General features: G+C 48.5%; 7 protein-coding genes and 1 non-coding gene across 8 annotated transcripts; 4 read left to right on the plus strand and 4 right to left on the minus strand.

Annotated features, from left to right (window-relative positions):
- Positions 1-1,065: 1,065 nt before the first annotated feature.
- On the plus strand, positions 1,066-1,536 carry BDV37DRAFT_282573 (uncharacterized protein; the record flags this gene model as incomplete). Its single annotated transcript, XM_032087078.1, has 1 exon — positions 1,066-1,536. One exon carries the CDS (start codon positions 1,066-1,068, stop codon positions 1,534-1,536), a length of 471 nt encoding a protein of 156 aa, XP_031942096.1.
- A 108-nt stretch (positions 1,537-1,644) lies between these two features.
- BDV37DRAFT_106287 (glutamate--cysteine ligase) lies at positions 1,645-4,207 on the minus strand. Its single transcript, XM_032078266.1, has 7 exons — positions 4,106-4,207; positions 3,965-4,037; positions 3,831-3,896; positions 3,627-3,769; positions 3,445-3,570; positions 2,808-3,393; positions 1,645-2,757 (listed from the first exon to the last, which is right to left on the minus strand). The coding sequence occupies exons 1-7, from the start codon at positions 4,114-4,116 to the stop codon at positions 1,753-1,755; spliced, it is 2,010 nt and encodes a 669-aa protein (XP_031942097.1). The 5' UTR covers positions 4,117-4,207; the 3' UTR covers positions 1,645-1,752.
- A 565-nt stretch (positions 4,208-4,772) lies between these two features.
- BDV37DRAFT_246946 (NADH dehydrogenase [ubiquinone] 1 beta subcomplex subunit 7) lies at positions 4,773-5,911 on the minus strand. The gene is made up of 4 exons (XM_032081818.1): positions 5,776-5,911; positions 5,565-5,686; positions 4,983-5,468; positions 4,773-4,821 (listed from the first exon to the last, which is right to left on the minus strand). The coding sequence occupies exons 1-3, from the start codon at positions 5,825-5,827 to the stop codon at positions 5,364-5,366; spliced, it is 279 nt and encodes a 92-aa protein (XP_031942098.1). The 5' UTR covers positions 5,828-5,911; the 3' UTR covers positions 4,773-4,821; positions 4,983-5,363.
- Positions 5,912-6,038: 127 nt separating this feature from the next.
- Positions 6,039-9,055, plus strand: BDV37DRAFT_246947 (putative APSES transcription factor). The gene is made up of 3 exons (XM_032081819.1): positions 6,039-6,315; positions 6,416-6,602; positions 6,664-9,055. Exons 1-3 carry the CDS (start codon positions 6,268-6,270, stop codon positions 8,514-8,516), a joined length of 2,088 nt encoding a protein of 695 aa, XP_031942099.1. The 5' UTR covers positions 6,039-6,267; the 3' UTR covers positions 8,517-9,055.
- A 2,108-nt stretch (positions 9,056-11,163) lies between these two features.
- BDV37DRAFT_106367 (uncharacterized protein) lies at positions 11,164-13,310 on the plus strand. Its single transcript, XM_032078267.1, has one exon. It carries the CDS (start codon positions 11,400-11,402, stop codon positions 13,110-13,112), a length of 1,713 nt encoding a protein of 570 aa, XP_031942100.1. The 5' UTR covers positions 11,164-11,399; the 3' UTR covers positions 13,113-13,310.
- Positions 13,311-14,193: 883 nt separating this feature from the next.
- On the plus strand, positions 14,194-16,488 carry BDV37DRAFT_282578 (major facilitator superfamily domain-containing protein; the record flags this gene model as incomplete). The annotated part of the gene is made up of 15 exons (XM_032087079.1): positions 14,194-14,416; positions 14,492-14,585; positions 14,652-14,679; positions 14,731-14,777; positions 14,831-14,908; positions 14,967-15,032; positions 15,088-15,125; positions 15,184-15,353; positions 15,404-15,458; positions 15,518-15,571; positions 15,634-15,721; positions 15,785-15,924; positions 15,993-16,067; positions 16,125-16,244; positions 16,325-16,488. The coding sequence occupies 15 exons, from the start codon at positions 14,194-14,196 to the stop codon at positions 16,486-16,488; spliced, it is 1,440 nt and encodes a 479-aa protein (XP_031942101.1).
- Positions 16,489-16,872: 384 nt separating this feature from the next.
- BDV37DRAFT_t100 lies at positions 16,873-16,962 on the minus strand. The gene has a single exon. It is a non-coding gene; the product is annotated as a tRNA-Glu (tRNA).
- A 315-nt stretch (positions 16,963-17,277) lies between these two features.
- Positions 17,278-17,744, minus strand: BDV37DRAFT_246959 (uncharacterized protein). Its single transcript, XM_032081820.1, has one exon. It carries the CDS (start codon positions 17,735-17,737, stop codon positions 17,327-17,329), a length of 411 nt encoding a protein of 136 aa, XP_031942102.1. The 5' UTR covers positions 17,738-17,744; the 3' UTR covers positions 17,278-17,326.
- Positions 17,745-17,752: the final 8 nt, after the last annotated feature.

Raw genomic sequence — 17,752 nt, forward strand, 5'->3', positions numbered from 1 at the left:
GTTTGATTGATGAATGTCCCGAAGATTTGCCGGTCGCCCCAGAGGCCTCTTCTTGTTGGGTATAACGTGATAGACTAGGGAGCTAATTGACCATCTTCCTTTTTCTTTCTCTCGGGCAGCTGGCTTGATGAGTTGCGTGCTTGAATATGTGGGGTTCACTTGAATAGGCTGTAGAGACGATGACATGTTACAAGCTGTATGTGGGATTGCTTGGAGTGTAAGTAGAAGGCTTCCCTGCACGTGAATGGCACATCCCTAGGGTTAACACATAGCCCAGATAGCTTTCCTGAAACAGCATCTTCCAGAACACTCATTGATATACCTTACTGAGATGGTTCGTATCCTAAAATGTACCAGTAATCAACCATCTAGCCACGTTCTACACCCGGACAAGATAACGTATGTTAGATGAGATAGTGTGTCACATGGAGAACCCCTGACCAGTATTGCTTTGTCGTACAGGATTCAATAGCTGGCGCCGTCCATTCTACAAAGGGTTCAAAAACAGAGGTTTCATTGAGCATCATGTTCGACTTCTGTTATAGATCCTCGTTTTCTGGGCATGCTTGTGGCACGACCAGCTAGCTAGCCTCCTTGGATCTACATGGGACCCTTATGTGGCCCTGACATGCATCGGCTGTGAGAGCTGCCTGGTGAAGCAGAGTCGTACTAGTCTTAGCATTGTAGCACCCCTGGACGGTCTGGCTTAAGGGCTTGCTTGAGAACCTGGTTCTTCACATAAGGGTGGCAATCGGTATCTTTGAGCAAGTGTCTATCTCAACTACCCCATGCTCCTTAGCACAGTATAAGTGCAAGAAGGCTCAAGTATAACTGCATTCGGTGATCTAAACTCCTTTCATTGCACCAAAAATTTGCTCCTGGACCGCGGTCGTCAAGCAACACGCATCCAATCGAAGCACCTCGAAGCACCATTAACTTGAGAATCGCAGATCCACTATGCGATTGTCGGCTTTCCAAAGTCTCGAAAATCAAGAGAGCAAGAGGATACTATCATCGTGTATCTACCCTCGCGTCATATATTCGCTGTTCAGCCGTATCTGCAGAATGTGGTGGGCATTGTTATCACCTGAGCCTCTTCCTATGACTCCAGTCTCTCCATCGCCTCCATCACCTGAGGAAGAAGCCATCATCGCCGTCACGCACGGCTTCCTTGCGGCATTGAATGCGAAGTCGGCAGCCGATTTCGAGAAATACTGCATCCGAGCAGGAGGCATGTCACTTTGTCCACCGCCGCCCATGGTACCCCGTTTCTGTACAATTGGAGTCTTTGTGGAGCAAATTGTAAACGTGCAGGACGACATCGACGAGCGGATCTGGGACCCTGAGTTGAAAGTATACGAATCAGGTAATCTGGCCGCGGTGTGGGCGCCGTTCAGATCGAAGATTAATGGCATTGTGAACCATGTGGGTATCGAACTTTTCGTGCTTCACAAACTCAACGGAGAATGGAAGGTAACCGGGTTAGCTGATTCATGTCGATGGCCAACTGAAGAAGAGAAATATTCGTTGCTATAAGCGATACATTTGTCCAATCCTGCCTGTTAATATGCATTGGAGCCTCGGATGAGGTTGTGAGGAATAAGATGGAAAGATAATAATAGGGCTAGATGCAATGTGCACACGGTAAAAAAAATGAACTCTTAACCATGAAGGAGGATATCAGGAGAAACAATCCTATCTACTACCGGAATGAAATCTCCATGTCTATAGAGAGCCAAACTTTTTGCCATATTACTTCTTGCCTCTAAGAAGCTCCCATCCAACACTCCCGTTCTTTCCTTCTGTTACAGACATTTCCTCAACTGCCTTCACGAGATCGTAGCAAATTTCTTCTGAGACGACGCTATCGTGTTTATACGCAGGGTGCGAAGCGACATATTCACGGATCCACCGCGCTCCAGTCCAGAGAGTTCCGTTTGCCCGTTTCCGAATGAGATCGAGATAGGTTGCCAGAAAGCAGCGCGTTTCAACGTCCACATTGACGCTGTTCAGGTACGATTCGACAAGCGGGATTAACCCGGGGAACGATCCGTCAGCAGAACCGTTGATTATATCTGAGATAGTCATGAGCGCATATTCCGACTCTACTGGTTTAAGTGGAGGTGACGGGGGTGGCGTATTAACGGCGGATGACGTGGCAGACGACACTTCACTATTAGTAGAAGACTGTGGGTACGGTCTGCGTGCGCGAGGAGAGAAGGGATCCTTGCGGAAGTAGAACTTTTGGTCCAAAACAGCATTTCGTGCATGTGCAGTTTCCATATTTTCGGTCGTGCGTTGGATAGGGATATAGAAGTTCAAGTCAAAACTCAGAATCGCGCGGGTGACAAGCACAATAAATATGCTGAATGCCGCATTTTCGAAGTCGGTCATTTGAATTTCCATTGAGCGGAACTCAACTCGCCAGCCAATATCGTCTTTCTCCGGTGGGGGTGGCTTGAAGCGCATGTGTTGCCAATTTGTCGATTGCAGGTTCTCGAAATGGTCTGCCTTGTTTAGGTCCAACTCCTCCAGGTCTTCTGAAAAGATGACTAGTGGGTCGCGTATGAAAAGATGCGCGAAATGTGTGGCTAACAATTCATCCATACCACCTTCAATCAAGCGCTTCTTGATATCTTCGTCCACGATCAAATCAGGATCCAAGTACTCCTTCCGCAGCCTAGGGTCCTGGGAAAGATAAGTCGAGTTTGATGCGTATCTAGATTTGGGAATTCTCCACCGATCATTCTTCAAAGGCTAGTTGGGATGTTAGCTCGGGACCGGCATTCAATAGAGGGATAACTCACAGCTTCACCAAGTTCTTCGCGTGTCCTGTCATCTACAGCATTACCGATCTGGTTCCACCGAACGTCGGTGTCGACAAGGAAGCCCTTGTATATGGGGGTTGCGGCCGTAAGTGCAAGAAGGATGGGTCCCAACGGACTCAGTTGGTCGTATAACTTTCTCCCTTCCGTCATATTCTTTGCCTGGAAGGTGATTTGAAGACAACAACTGCCCATGCCAAACGCCATGGCGTCCATATAAACATGCCCTTCCTTAGCGGCTCCATTTCTGACATCATCGTCTTCAGGCCAGTTGTGGAGGTCATAGTTCACCGTTGGGTCATTGAAAGGTTCAGGGGTGTTTGTATCTTTGTAAACCGGTACATTCAGCTCGACCTTTCGACCCCGTCTCGATCTGATATTACCGGCTAGCGTTGGAAACCTAATGTGGGGATTGGCGATCTCATCAGGAACGAACTGAGATCGGAGTGCGGCTCCAGATGGAGGATAGTATGGTTGAATGTAGTCGTCTTTCGTACCCAAGCGGGGGAATGTGGTAAGAGTAATAGGATATTCATTTGGTGCCATGTGAGATTTGGCAACCTCTCGTCTAAGGTACCATATTAGGCTCAGCTAGTAATTTTCGGACGGATAAACGTACCTCCACTTCATGTTTGACTCTACCTTCAATAGGTCTTTGAAATCAATCCCCCATGGCCGCCCCGGAGTAGCCTCCAGCATGAAGCGACCGAATTCCGGGTGGAAATGAGGGGGATCCTCTCCATCACTAGGCGTCATCAGAAAAGTTCCTCGGAGTTGATATAGAAGACCAGTTTGCCTTACTGTTCCTTGTTCTGTATACTATTTGACCCTTCAGACTTCCAATTGGCTTCATCCTCAGCCAGGGACTTGAGAATCTCGGCCTGAGCAAGAGATAACCGTGCCTTTTTCGCCTCGTCGTCAACGGCAACCACAAGGTACTCGACCTGAGTAAGGATAGATTAGTTAGCTTTGAGCTTTATAGTCTTTTTGACATTGGAATCTCACCTCATCGCCCCAAAGAAGAGCATCGCGCTCTTTCCCTTTCGCTCGGCGCCAATTGGCGAGCAATTGCTAATGTGCGTTAGGTGAACGCCCGTTCATGTATCGCTAGATAGCAGAAATAGAAGGAAATGACGTACCTCAATACCCCATTTTCGCACCTGATCCGCTCGCTTCTTCGCCTCGGGCCAATCGAGGGCAGTTCCTAGTGCTCTATAAGAAAATTGGATGTTAGCCCGGGGTAAGCCGCACAATAATGTCTGGTAGGAGTCGCGACGTACAGCAGACCCATAATGTCATAACCACGTCCGAGGAACCAGCGTGTAAGAATTCAATTATAAGAGAGTCTTCCGTAATAAGACAAACCCCCGGATCACACGATCTGCAAGCCCCGCGGAGGTGAGGGGAAGTTCTGGTGGCAGAAGATGCGCCAGAGTCCGGATGTTGGAAGCAATCGGCCGAATGAAATTATACAATGCCAGATAGAACTGACACCTCAGAGTACTATACGTACAACATGAAGAACCGTAGAGACAGACGATGGAAGGAAAGGGGAAAAAGTCATAGTCGGATTGGTATTGTCGCCTTTATGCTGATTTTCCCGGCGGCGTCTCGGAGACGGTGATTGTTGTCGGTGATTGGGTAAAGCAGTGAACTTTTGCCAATAGTGGGGGGCATCTTTTGGTCCCCAAGCGGGGCATTAAGTGCCATTAACGCTGATAACGCCGTTAACGCTGCGGAATTCACGAGAAGCCGATGCATTGATTTCTAAGCAGCTTCCTTAACTGGATGGTCATGTGATTCCATCGAATAGATCACTGACATTCTCTATAAAAATACAGCAAGGCAAACAAAGTTCATGAACTTTCTTAAGGCAACCGGGCAACCGAGACTATAAAATATACCTCACATCAAACTGATCGCCGAGGCAAGACGTAACATCATCTAGTTCGCGACCCACAAACACCAAGGGACCAAGCAATCCACTTGATAATAGGTAGGTAGACTTAAGCTACAAGTGCCGGATGTGGATATACCAAGGACCAGCATGACATGGCGCTTGGCTGAATAACCATGTTGCCGAGTTACTCTTACTCATGATCCATACCTCAAAAATCACTGCCATTTACGGCTAGTAGCTGACAATTGTAAGAATAGTTCCTCTGGGAAGAAGATGAAAATTGGAATGATATAACCAGCAGCGATTACTACCTATAGGCAGTAATACAACCCCAATTCGGTAAGGCTGGGCCAGCGGACAAACCCAAATACTCCGCTTGCGCAGTCCCGAGGCTATTCCATGCATAGAAATCTTTCGGGGGATGGAAGCACTGGGTCCGTATCACACCGAGAGATGATCGTTTCATGTATTACAGACAAGGTACTAGCCTTGTGAGTCCGAGACACAAAGGGATGGTATCGGCAAGCTTATTCTCAATCCGAACGCCAAAGTCGGTGCATGATCAATCAATCTCAGAACTTTATGTACATAACCTGCTGCTTCGTCCATATCAAATGCATAAGCCGATCTGTTTGGTATCAATTGCTGCGGGCACCGTTCTTAGCAGCTCGCAGCTCGTCCATCTTGGCAACACGCTTCTTGAATTCTTCATACTGGCACTTCTCGTAGCTGTGTCTCTCATCCTAGAGTAGAAATTGGATATTAGCTATATAGATCAAATCTTAAAGCATGGATATGTACGCAGGAGCGTTATGCGGAGACGAAATGCAATGACATACCTCGCACTTCCAAGGAAGGTAGTACTCCTGCTGCCGGCATCGGTTCAATGGGATGAGGAGGTGCCCACAAGAGTCGCGGTACTGAATAGGCAGACGAGCATCGGACATCTCCTGGCGGGTGGCTAAAATGGAACGTCAATGCTCGGCTCAGTCAATGAGACTATATTGATCTTGCTCTTGAGCGCGGAGGCCAATGGCATTGAAAACGTACCGGGAGTATCCGCCAGTCCAACGGCACTCTTAACCGACTCGGCAACGGTCATTTTGGTATGAGAAAGCGTCGTAGAATAGGGTCCTTCTGAAGATAGGCGGCGGAGCAGCGAGGTTTGCAGCTATCCCGAAGTGCTGTTCCTTCCGGATACAGTCAGGTGACATCACGTGAATCCTATGCCGCAACGGGAATAGTGGTCCCGATTCCACTTTACGCGGTTCTGCCGACCGGAGCGCGTCTTGTTGAGCAATCCACCGCGTTTTTGGGATGTTACTGTGCGCAGGACGAGCCACCAGTGGCTGATACGGTATCTTTGTGACTTCAATATACGCTATATGTGATGTACCGAACTCAAAGCCTGTGTATTATACTTTACGCCTGAGAGAAGGTGAATTCGGACCATTGAATTCCCTGTGAGAAGTGACCGCGTCGCATCTTCCTTCAATTGTCCGGGGACCACCTAGATTACACCGGCTTTCGGAGACGCACATCATGGCGGGAGTGGATTTTTCAAAAATTTACTCTGCGACGTATAGCAGTGTGAGCTTCCTCCTTCTTTCTGTGCCTTCGCTCTTTCTATCGATTCACTTTTGTGGAAACCCTTGACCGCTTAGATGATGTGTCTAATATCTCCGATCAGGTTCCGGTCTACGAGTTCAAACTCGATAGCGACAGTGTTATGCGAAGACGGGCTGATGATTGGATCAATGCTACACATATCCTCAAAGTCGCTGGGTTTGACAAGCCAGCGCGGACACGTATTCTCGAACGTGAGGTGCAGAAAGGGGTTCACGAAAAAGTACAAGGTGGTTATGGTAAATATCAAGGTAGTGAAAGTCCATTTTGATACAACACTCATGGTGGTCGCCGTGCTAAAGCTCGAAATAGGGACATGGATTCCACTTCCTGAAGGCCGGATGCTCGCTGAACGCAATAATATCATTGATAAGCTAAGGCCAATTTTCGACTACGTGGCTGGGGATCGCAGTCCACCACCTGCTCCGAAACATACATCGGCCGCGTCAAAACCAAGGGCTCAGAAAAATGCGGCCGCTAACAAGAGGGTTGTACATGAGGAGGTTTTCAGTGCGGTTAAGCCGCATCGCAGCATGGCACCACCCAGTTTCACTCATGAGCAATATGAGATGAATCCCGGGTTCGATGAAGACGAATCGATTGAACAAGCAACCCTCGAATCTTCTTCCATGGTTGCGGATGAGGAGATGATGCATATCACCCAAAATGGCAACTATTCGCGAAAGCGCAAACGTGGCATGAATGAGGTAACCGCGATGTCAATAAGCGAACAGGAGCATATACTGTACGGCGACCAGCTCTTGGACTACTTCATGACAGTAGGAGATGCTCCAGAAGCAACGCGAATTCCTCCACCAGAACCACCAGCCAATTTTCAAGTGGACCGGTCAATAGATGATTCAGGGAACACTGCTCTCCATTGGGCTTGTGCGATGGGCGATCTGGAAATAGTGAAAGACCTGCTGCGGAGGGGAGCAGATGTGAAGACACTCTCAGTACATGAAGAAACGCCGCTTGTGCGTGCTGTTCTATTTACAAACAATTATGAAAAGAGGACATTCCCACCGCTCCTGGATTTACTCCTGGACACAGTGTCGTTCCGAGACTGGTTCGGCGCCACCATATTCCATCACATAGCAGAAACCACTAGAAGCAAAGGGAAATGGAAGAGCTCTCGGTACTATTGTGAGGTGCTGCTCGACAAATTACGTGTTACTTGTGCGCCAGAGGAAATCGATGTTTTGTTATCTTGCCAAGACTCCAATGGAGACACAGCTGCTTTGGTGGCTGCTCGAAATGGTGCATTTCGCTTGGTTCACTTGCTCCTCACGCACTGCTCGCGGGCTGGAGACTTAGTAAATAAGAAGGGCGAGACGGCTGCCAGTATCACTCAGCGAGCGAATCAGTCGGACCGACATATCCCGCCGCCGCCTTCCTCTATCACGATGGGCAATGACCACATTGATGGGGAAGTTGCTGGCCCGATAAACACCGATCAATCCGTTGCGCTACCGCAAGATTCCTCCCCCTCCACTTCTGCACTCCTCGCCAAGATTGGGGTAATAATGGCCGAAGCGAATAAGAAACTTGCAGTTGGGTACGGAAGCTCAAAGGCTAATCAGCCGGATCCAGATGACGTTGCCAATCCAGAGGCACTATACGAACAGCTAGAGTTGGATCGGCAGAAGATTCAACAACAAACAGCCGACCTGGCGGCGAAGGAAACCAAAGAAGAGCGCATCGATGCGCAGTTCGAGCGTTACGAACAGTTGAGGGGTCGCTACGAATCGCTACTGGAACAGATTCAACAAGCCCGCTTAAAGGAGCGGATCGCATCGTCAACGTTACCCACTAACGAGGACCCGAACCCACCCTCGACCGACCAAGAAAAGTTGCTTACCGTCTATCAGTTAGCTCGACGGCTGTGTTCGGCACAAAAAGCACGGCGTGCCGCCGTCAGAGATCTCGCCCAACAAACAGCAGATGCAGGTGTTAGCACTAAGTTTGATGTTCATCGGAAGCTCGTGTCACTCGCTACGGGGCTGAAAGAAGAGGAACTAGATCCCATGGCTGCTGAACTGGTAGAGACTTTGGAATTTGACCGAATGAACGGAAAAGGTGCAGGGGGCGAGTCCCCCGAGCCAGAGCCCCAGGGGTCAGCGACTTTTCCTCTAGCTGGACCTCCAGTGTCTGTTGATGCTTAGAACGTACAGGATCATTTCTGATGCTCTGCATTCAGCTCGATTTGTTTGTGAGCGTATCGGTTTCTGTATTACTGTATCTACCAAGGACTGGATATGATGCTTCACGCAATTTCTAATTCTGCAGAGAATCACGTTTCTCCCATACCTCTGCGATGTGTTATTTTTACCTACATGGACATGCCGTTCTTTACGATTTCGTTTCTTTCTTTTTGTTTTTTAACATAATTAGCTTCTGGTGGGGACTGAGGAATATTGTCCTACCAGCAGATACCCAATTGTTCTTTTCTTGGAGGCATCCGATGTGTTTCTTGAGTTTGTCAGGACTATCAGTGTGCTTACTGTTCTGACATGGCACGGTGACAGATCAGAAACTACTATAGTTACAGGAAGAATTTAGCTGGCGTTGAGGGTTTACAGCATGAATAGATGGTGTACATACAGGCATACATAAAAATCCAATGTTATGGTATCATTATGTACAAGCGATAGTGGAGTATGGGACATGCATTGGACTAGTACAACCCCACTTCTAGAATTGTCTGGTGACTTGAACCAAAATCAACCATCAATAGCTCGGTATCCAAATACATCGGTCAAAGACATACTGATGAGCATGGCATTTCTTCCATGCAGGCCTAGGTGCATGAGCACAGATACTCTCAAGTTACCTCCATCCGATTCTCCCAAACCAATTGGTTCGATCTCACATTGCAGTGGTCCATGGATAGCGCAATACCGAACCGAACTGGTGGTAGGGGAGAAAACCAGGCCAGTCAGGGGAAAGGAGAAGAGGGGAATCGGTCTGCAATGGAAGCGGTTGGCTGGCGGCGAGGGAGGCCACGTTGGATGGCACTAAGCGGGGATGATCCCAGGGATGAGTGGGTAAGGAGTTTGGGGATGAACCAATGGGGGTTGGGGCATGGGGTGCATATTGGCGTCACTGTCAGGCTGCAGAGGCGATTTTGGGGGCGGATTGGCTGGTCATAGCGGCTGATGCGCTGTCTGTGTTCCATGATAACTTAGTACTCAGTACCTAAGGAGTGGATTTATGGACAATGAGATTAATTAAACCAGGGACTGCACTAGAGAACTTGGTAGGTATGAGATGTTCTTGGTGAATCTTTGATCAGTTTTGATCTACCTCACTAACCTACTAGTATCTACCGTTCCATACTTTGCATTACAATTCAATACTACCTCAAAGTAGTAAGGCTACGGTATATCTCACACTCAGTAAGGTCCCGGCCTCTACTAGTAAATAATGAAAGCCACCATGGGGCTGGATGGAGAACCTGAGGACCATCACAATTTCCCCCGATCTATTGGCTACTATTTCAGGCACCTCCTCAGAACGGCTAACCGCAAATGAGATCACCCAACAATGGCTATCAAGAAATCATCCACTTTGAGAATCACCAGTTCCCCATGGCTAACCCTGTTCAGGACTAGTCGTTCTTCAAGCGAACCAGTCAGAATGGAAGTGTCTGAAGTGGCCAACCAGTCAGTGTCTCAGGGCCTCCGATCATGATGCTGATTTTACAGGTCTTGTATTATTAGCACCTTAATTCTTCTGTGTCTGACAGTATTAGAAAGTATTAGTAGCAAAAAAACAATAGGAGGATAGTTTCCTCTGGTTCTCTCTATCTGTCGCTTCTTTTCTTCTTCCTCACCCACCTTTCTTTTCCTCCCCCTCCTGTTCCTTCTCTCAACTGGCGCTTTTTTCCATCCTCTCCAGGCCCATCTTCACTTCTTCTCCTTCCCCTTTTTGTGTTGCTTCAACCTAATTTCTCTTATCCTCGTTGTCTTCTTTTCCACCTGCAGTCCTTTTCATTTCTTTACGGGATTGTTAGCTTATCAATCCGGAAAGGTTTTATTTAATCCACAGAAAGTGAATTGGAACTTATTTGGGGCCCTTTTGGCTTGACTATTGACGGCCAAAGCGGGTAGACGAAGGGAAAAGCGCGAAGAAAAAAAAAAGAAAAAAAAAAAAAGGCGACCCAACGCGCGCCAACAGCCGAACGGACCAATTCATCAATACACTATCCTATCATCACCGACTCTCTTCTTTTCTCTCTTCTTTCCCTCTCTACGATTCACGGGATACTTTGGAGGAAACAAAAAAAAAAAAGGCTAAAAACGCCAAAGAAAAATAGAAATAAAAAAGAAAGTCAGTGCAAGAAAGAGAGAGAATAAATAAAAGTCCATTCGACGATCCCTTACTTCATCACTTGAGCGGCTCTATTCTCGTTTTCCGTTGTTTGTTCTCTTCAACGGTCAATCTTCGAGTCTCTCCTCCTTTCCCATTTTTCGTGTTCAAGCATCCTTTCGGTCGGGAGTTGCAGAGCATCTCCCACCCATTTTTATCATCGTCTTTAATTACAGAGACCTTCATTTCCCTTGTCTCTCTCGACTTTCTTGCCTCGGTTCCTGACGTCCGGTCGCGTCTGTCGTCCATCACTTCAACCACGAGATCTCCTTTTGGCAGCTGCAACTCTGCCCTGACCCCAGGTCGATCGTTCCCTATACGCCTGGCTATTAATCAGTCTTTGTCTTTACCAGCTCTCTTTTTGCAACTCTATTCATTCTCATCGCATATTTCTCAGGTATGTCGATCCATTGTCGGTCGCCTCCATGATCTTGCTGACACCGGCCAAGTTTAGGACTCGCGACCGCAGTCTCAACTCTTCGCATAATAGACACGATTTCTAGTGTCAGAACGATCCTCGAGTGTTTCATTCTTACTATCGCCTCCTTGTAATAATTTAATACACAGGCTTTTCGTTTGGTCGACTACATAGTGCCTTCGGTTCACTACGGCTCTTTGATTCTTACCCGTTGCACATAGTACCCTCGAGGCTTTCTTCCTTTATACTAGTTACGAGTATGGACACTGGCGGTCTTGCTCAGATGACTTACAATCCGTCTTTCAATAACGGAAGCTCGCTTGGGGCCCCGAGTTCCGGTTTCGGGTCTCGGAGAAAGGGCCCTAATGTGAAGCGTTTGAGTGTGCCCCCTCCACACATCTCCACCATCGATGAATCGCAGCCATCGGCCCCCATTCCCACTCCGCGCACCAGCCGTTCGCATCTTCTGGCAGGTTTAAGGACGGCTCCAAAATCCGCTACCGTCCCCTCGGCTTCCGCCCGCCAGCAGCACCTGGGCGTGGAGGGTGATCGATATGGGAATCTTTCAAACCGCACCGCTGATCGTGTTCCACAAACTGCCATGGGAACTGGCTTCCCTCGACACTCAATGGCTCTCAATCAGGGCCTGGACATGAACACCGGTCGCCCCGTGTACACTCTGCCGGAGCAGGTGCTCGCACCTCCGGCTATTGACATCGCCGGCGATATGCCAATTGACGAGAGTCTGTACGCGGAATTGATGTCCACAAATCTTTTCCTGGCGGCCCAACAACAGCGCCTACAGCAACAACTGATTAGCGTGACCGCAGCGGCCCAGCAGTTCCAGGGTCTGAACCTAGGAATGCCAATAAACCAGCAGCAGGAATATCCTTCTCTCGCCGTTCCGGGAATGGGCTTCTATCAGCAACAGCTCCAGCAAGGTGTGCAGCCAGTTGTGCAGCCAGTACCGGGTCAACCAGGGCTGTTCTCCGTCTACAACCCCCTCACTGGTCAACAGAATTACATTTATGACAACTCCTACCAGCAAGAAAGTTCTTCGCCTTACCAGGAAGAGGAGACGCAACCTCCTGCCATGCAGGTGCCAGCGTTCCGAGCTGAAGTTTCTCCTCCCCCGGAGACGAAACAATTATCGCAGCCGGCCTCTCCTCCCAGCGCCAGCCCTTCTCCTCCACAGGAAGCCGCTCCTTTGCCTCCTCCCTCCCTCAATGCATTCCGCAGAGGTCACAAGAAAAGCTCGTCGTTTAACCCTGCCAGATTCTCCATCGACACAGCCAAGGCAAACTCAAACATAGCCCCTGCCGCTCCCAAAACAGCTGCCCTTTCCCAGACACCGGCAACTGGGACTTTTGGACCTGGCCAGAATCGCGCCGGAGAGCACCCGATCCGGCAACCCCGGGGTCCACCCTCGTTGGAGGAACTTGTCGCTAAGCCTACATCAAACCATGAAGGAAGCAAGAACTTTGCCACCCGTCAGCGCCGTCGCGCCGTTCACAACCTTGTGCGTGCAGGCCTCGAACGACGCGGAGATAGCCGCAGCTTCGGATGTCATAGTAGCGGTGGCACCAACACGCCGGCGAGTGAGAAGGAATTCACATTCTCCGATGGTGATGATGCTACCGTTCGCAGTGGCAGTCTTTCGAGCAAACCCAGCTTGGGAAGCCTTCGTGCCGCAGCCAATGGCGCCATCGGATCCGAGAGGAAGGAGAGATCTTCTCGGGAACGGCGGTCGCAGGATAGTCCGTACACGACCACTCCGATCAGCGAGGATGGTGGTTTCTTCGGTGGAAAATTGGCAGATGTTCGCACGGATCCGGTTTCTTCGCCCGCGGGAACACCTTCCGTGGCTGCTGTCGTCGCTGGCCAGAAGACAGCAGTGCAGGGTCCAGAAAGGCGCAAGACCCCGATGCTTGTGCTATCTAGCGCCGAAAAGCGCAAGACCCCGATCATGTAACGCGAACATCGTACATAATGTGACTGAGACGTAACGGATGTGCACACTTGGATGATTACTTTTTGCGCCTTTTTTTTTTTCCTTGTCTTTTCTTCAACACCCTATCTTTACTCTTTTGTTGTACTTGGACAGTGGGCCAGAGCTTCTGTCCTGTTCAAAATGGATACTCTCATGTGATAGTCGAAATTGTCTGTAATGTTGCTTTTCCTATGTGTTTAGACACATAAGCGGCCTGCGCCAGCATCAGCCTTGGACGATGATGTTTTTTTTTTTTTTTATTACCTTCCTTTCTTTCTCAGATCATTTTATTCTCCGACCTCCGTTTAGGTTCATATCCACTCCTTACCGCTGTCAAATGCGCTGATGAACACGGGAAATCCAATTTACGTTATGTAATGGATTTCGTGATCTGGGTGCTCCTGTTACTGCAACAGGTTTCTTTTGATCAGACTGAGTCGATCATCTTGGGCCCAGAGCGATTCCATGTTGCATTCTTTCGGTGTACATCATCTGGCCATGTATGTACAAGCGTTAGTTATATTAGTTTTCAATACTGAGCAGCATCAGTACAAGCTAAGGAGAACGGCCGGTCGAGTTCCGTAGATATTGTATCATCTCGAGGATTTTGATAAGTCAATGGCGTGCGTTTGGGTTGTATCCAAAAGCAGGATCTAGCCCGACCAGCTTGATGTTGTCGAAACAGACGCCATCCTTGAAGGCTGTATAGGTCTGCGACTCTGCATGACTTGCATGAGCAGCAATTTAAATTCTTCTAAGGGGCGGCTCAGGCCGATTGGCATCAAAGCTCTTCTCCACCACCAGTCATTGATTGGCCCCTCGACCGTACGTTACAGTTTTGAGTCTGTACACCAAGTGTTATAGTAGCATGGGAATGGCACGCTATCGTGCTATTCACAATAGCACGCAATTTTCTTTCAATATGAGGATTTCCTCAACGAGAAATTTGAATGGAAAGGGGAGAGGTATAAAGCATGCTATATTGATCATGGCTTCGAACGAGCTTCTTGTTCGGACTGCCTCTCTTCAGTGTGACGAACTTTGACCGAGACTACACAACGCCATGGCCGAACAACCATCATCGCGTTCAGTTTCTCCCACTGATATACCGGTAGAAGATAAGGAGAAGCGAGTATGGTATCACTCAACGCTCTTCAATGCCTTCGTTATCGGCGGAGTGGGCTTTATGGCGCCCGGCCTGTGGAATGCAATGAATTCCTTAGGTGCTGGTGGCGCGCAGTCGCCGTTTCTGATTAATGCTGCCAATGCATTGGTTTTTGGTCTTAGTATGCTGCCCCGTTGATGATTTGTGATCGGATGTTGTATTGGCTTGCGGTGCTGATCTCTGCGGGTTCCTATAGTGGGCTTTTTGTGTCTCTTCGGCGGTCCGATTGCGAACCGCATTGGGTTGAATTGGACCCTGCTTTTGGGTGCCGTTGGGTATCCGATTTACTCGTATGTATATTCTCATACGTTTCTATTTGAGAGTTATTGGATTTGAACTAACGAGCGATGGTATAGGGCCGCATTGTATACGAATAACCGCTATGTACGTGCCGGACCAGGTGTGTTCGTGGCGGAACGCTAATTACAAGTGTAGGGCAATGTGTGGTTTGTGCTTCTTGGATCAGTAGCATGTGGTTTGTCGTAAGTATGATATGTCCGATCAACAGCTGTCCACTTCCTTACGCAACAACCAGGGCGGGTCTTTTCTGGGCTTCTGAGGGTGCTGTGGCACTAGGATATCCGGAGCCAACAAAACGGGGCAGGTATATGAAGTAAGTCGATCTAGGGGTGGCAATTTGGCTCAATGGAAATATCATTGACAATAAGCAGTATCTGGCTTTGGTTTCGTACCGGTGGACCTTTGCTGGGCGGCGCAATCGTCCTCGGACTCAACCAGTAAGTTTCTTGGAAGATAAGGATATGTTGAGATGTTCTGCTCATTCAGTTACAGTTCTGCTGAAGCGAAAAGCAAAGGAAAGGTTGGCTCGCGTAAGTCTAGCTGAGCCTACATTTCCCCTGCGAGGATGATTGCTAATCGCCTATACAGAGACCTATCTTATCTTCGTCGCGTTACAGTGCCTCGCCGTTCCCCTGGCGATATTTCTCTCACCACCTGAGAAGGTGCAGCGTAGCGATGGGAGCAAAGTGAGGATTGTTCTGCAGGACTCATGGCGTGCGGAGATGCGGGAGCTTTGGAAGCTTTCTTGTCGGAAAGAAGTCAGTCACTGTTCTCACTTTCATTGATAGTTTGGCTAACGCCAGCTCAGGTTCTTCTGTTATTGCCGATCTTCTGGGCGGCGTACTTTAACCAATACAGTGGAAGTATGGTCTTGCAAGTCACCTATATCTAAACATGGAAACACTAATAGTTTCTTGCATAGACTTTACGACCTATTACTTCGGCGTCAGAGCCCGTGCCTTGATTGGCTTTGTCAGTATGTCTTTTACAGCCTGGGTATTTAAGCTCCAAGTCCGAGCCCTGTCTAACATCAGCCAGGCAACTTCGCAAGGCTATTATCCTCTGGAATGATAAGTCGTTTCCTTGACTACAGAGGAATCTCGACCAAGAACCGGGTCACATACAGGTATGACCGTCCACCACGAAGCATCGGCCGACACCAGGGGGTTATAACTAACCAGGACTCCAGCTTCTTCTATGTCGTCCTCGTACACATTGCCACCTGGGTCTACGCCTGGGTAGTACAAGAGAAGTACACCGCGAACCCACCCTCCTACGACTGGTCCGACAAGGGCTTCACCGAGGGACTCTTCGTCATTCTTCTCTGGGGTCAGTATTCCCTTTCGAAATCGTTTATCTTCCCACAGACACACCTCGCTAACACATAACACATTCAGAATTCTCCCAACAAGCACTCCAAAACTGGCTCTACTACCTCGTCTCCTCAATGACGGACAACATCTCCGAACTGGGTACGTGTACCCTCCCAGGACCAACATGAAACCCAACCACTAACAATAACCATCCAGCCCGGTACTCTGGTGTCCTCCGCGGACAGGAAAGTTTCGCCCAGGCCGTCTCATACGGCATCAACACGAGGAACTGGTACGGCGGGCGAGTTCCGCTCGCTGTGAACACTATTCTGCTTGGTATGTGTCTCTCTTCGCATTTTCTTCACATGTTCTTTGGGATCCAGCCACAGGGAAGACTAACCCGAACACTAATCTAGGTCTCGCGGTGTTCCCGACCTGGTTGGTTGTTAGGCAATTTGCTCCTGTTGAACATGATAAGTACGCCCTAGGCCAAGATGAGGAACAGGGTCCTGCACCACACGGTGTTGGTACGGACTATGGCGACAAGAATGTAGTGAGGGAAACAGTTCAGGCGAAATAATGGCTCGGTTTATTACTCAGTGATACCCATCGATGATGTATGATCTTGAAAAATGACAAGGCTAGTTGTAGCTTGTCCAAGCAGTACTATAATGAACGAATGAAAGTGGTGACATGACACACTACCCGTGAATTTCACAACTGAAACCAAAAGTTAATCTTTGATAAAGATACAGAGTGCTTTGTGACACAGAATATCAACATGACTAGGGTGGTGATACATGGTATTCCTCAGATTGCCTATACTGTGCGGGCCGGCAATATTATACAGAAACTCAACGCCCCCGCCCGGCATTCAGCAGGGAATCAATTCCAGTTTCTAAAATAAAAAAAGAAAAAGAAATGTCAGAGAAAGAGACCTAAGGTCCAAAAAGAAATCTTGTGACTCCGATACGGGGAATCGAACCCCGAGCTGCCGCGGAACTTGCTTTCATTTTATGAAAGGCGGCGATGTTAGCCGTTACACCATATCGGATTTGATGAAAATAGAACTCTGTTTTTGCATATAAGAGCTAAACATATTCTCCGCGATATATTGATAAGCCCTGATTATTCCCTTCAATGAGTAAATGTTACATTTCTCTTGTGGTGTTTTTTTTATAGGCGTATGTAATATGCTCAGGCCATTGGGGCTTTTGAGGACGAAATTCGATGGGTTTAGGAGGTGTGTTGTTTTGGAGAGCTGTTTGTTTTGTAGCTATATATAATCATGGAATGGTATCGAGAGTGACGGCAGCGGGGATGTAGGCCAACAAATGCTAGATAATTTCGCGGATACAAGATGCCACCATGGCTATCATGCTCACAAACCCTCGCAACATCACCGCAAAGGGCCACTACTAGGACAGCAGGCTATCATAGCGGCCTGGAGGTATACTAGTCGTAACCCGCAGTCCAAAGTACGAGTCGATGGGAGCATACATAAGACAGTTAAACACCACAGCTAAGTCTGAACCTGACATCCATAAGTTATAGTTCCAGACGACCACGAAACTAGTGAGAGTGACGTCGGTTATTGCTTCGTCCCGCTGGTAAGAGTGAGAGGAAAATATGGGGTGTTTATACTCCCTTGTTGTTAGGCCGCTTCTGTCTCGCGTCTTGGATGAGGCCTTACTTGGAGGAGCTGGTCGATCACTACCACCCCACCGCGCCACCATACCCAGATCTGAGAAACCACCCGCGAGAAGTACTGGAAAGATTGTCTTCAAGCCAGTGGCAAAGTAAATGGGTACATTCTCCCTGTTTCCCATAGGTTCTTTTACCGT

The sequence above is a fragment of the Aspergillus pseudonomiae genome (genome assembly GCF_009193645.1).
Source record: "Aspergillus pseudonomiae strain CBS 119388 unplaced genomic scaffold BDV37scaffold_28, whole genome shotgun sequence".
In the NCBI taxonomy this organism is placed as follows: domain Eukaryota; kingdom Fungi; phylum Ascomycota; class Eurotiomycetes; order Eurotiales; family Aspergillaceae; genus Aspergillus; species Aspergillus pseudonomiae.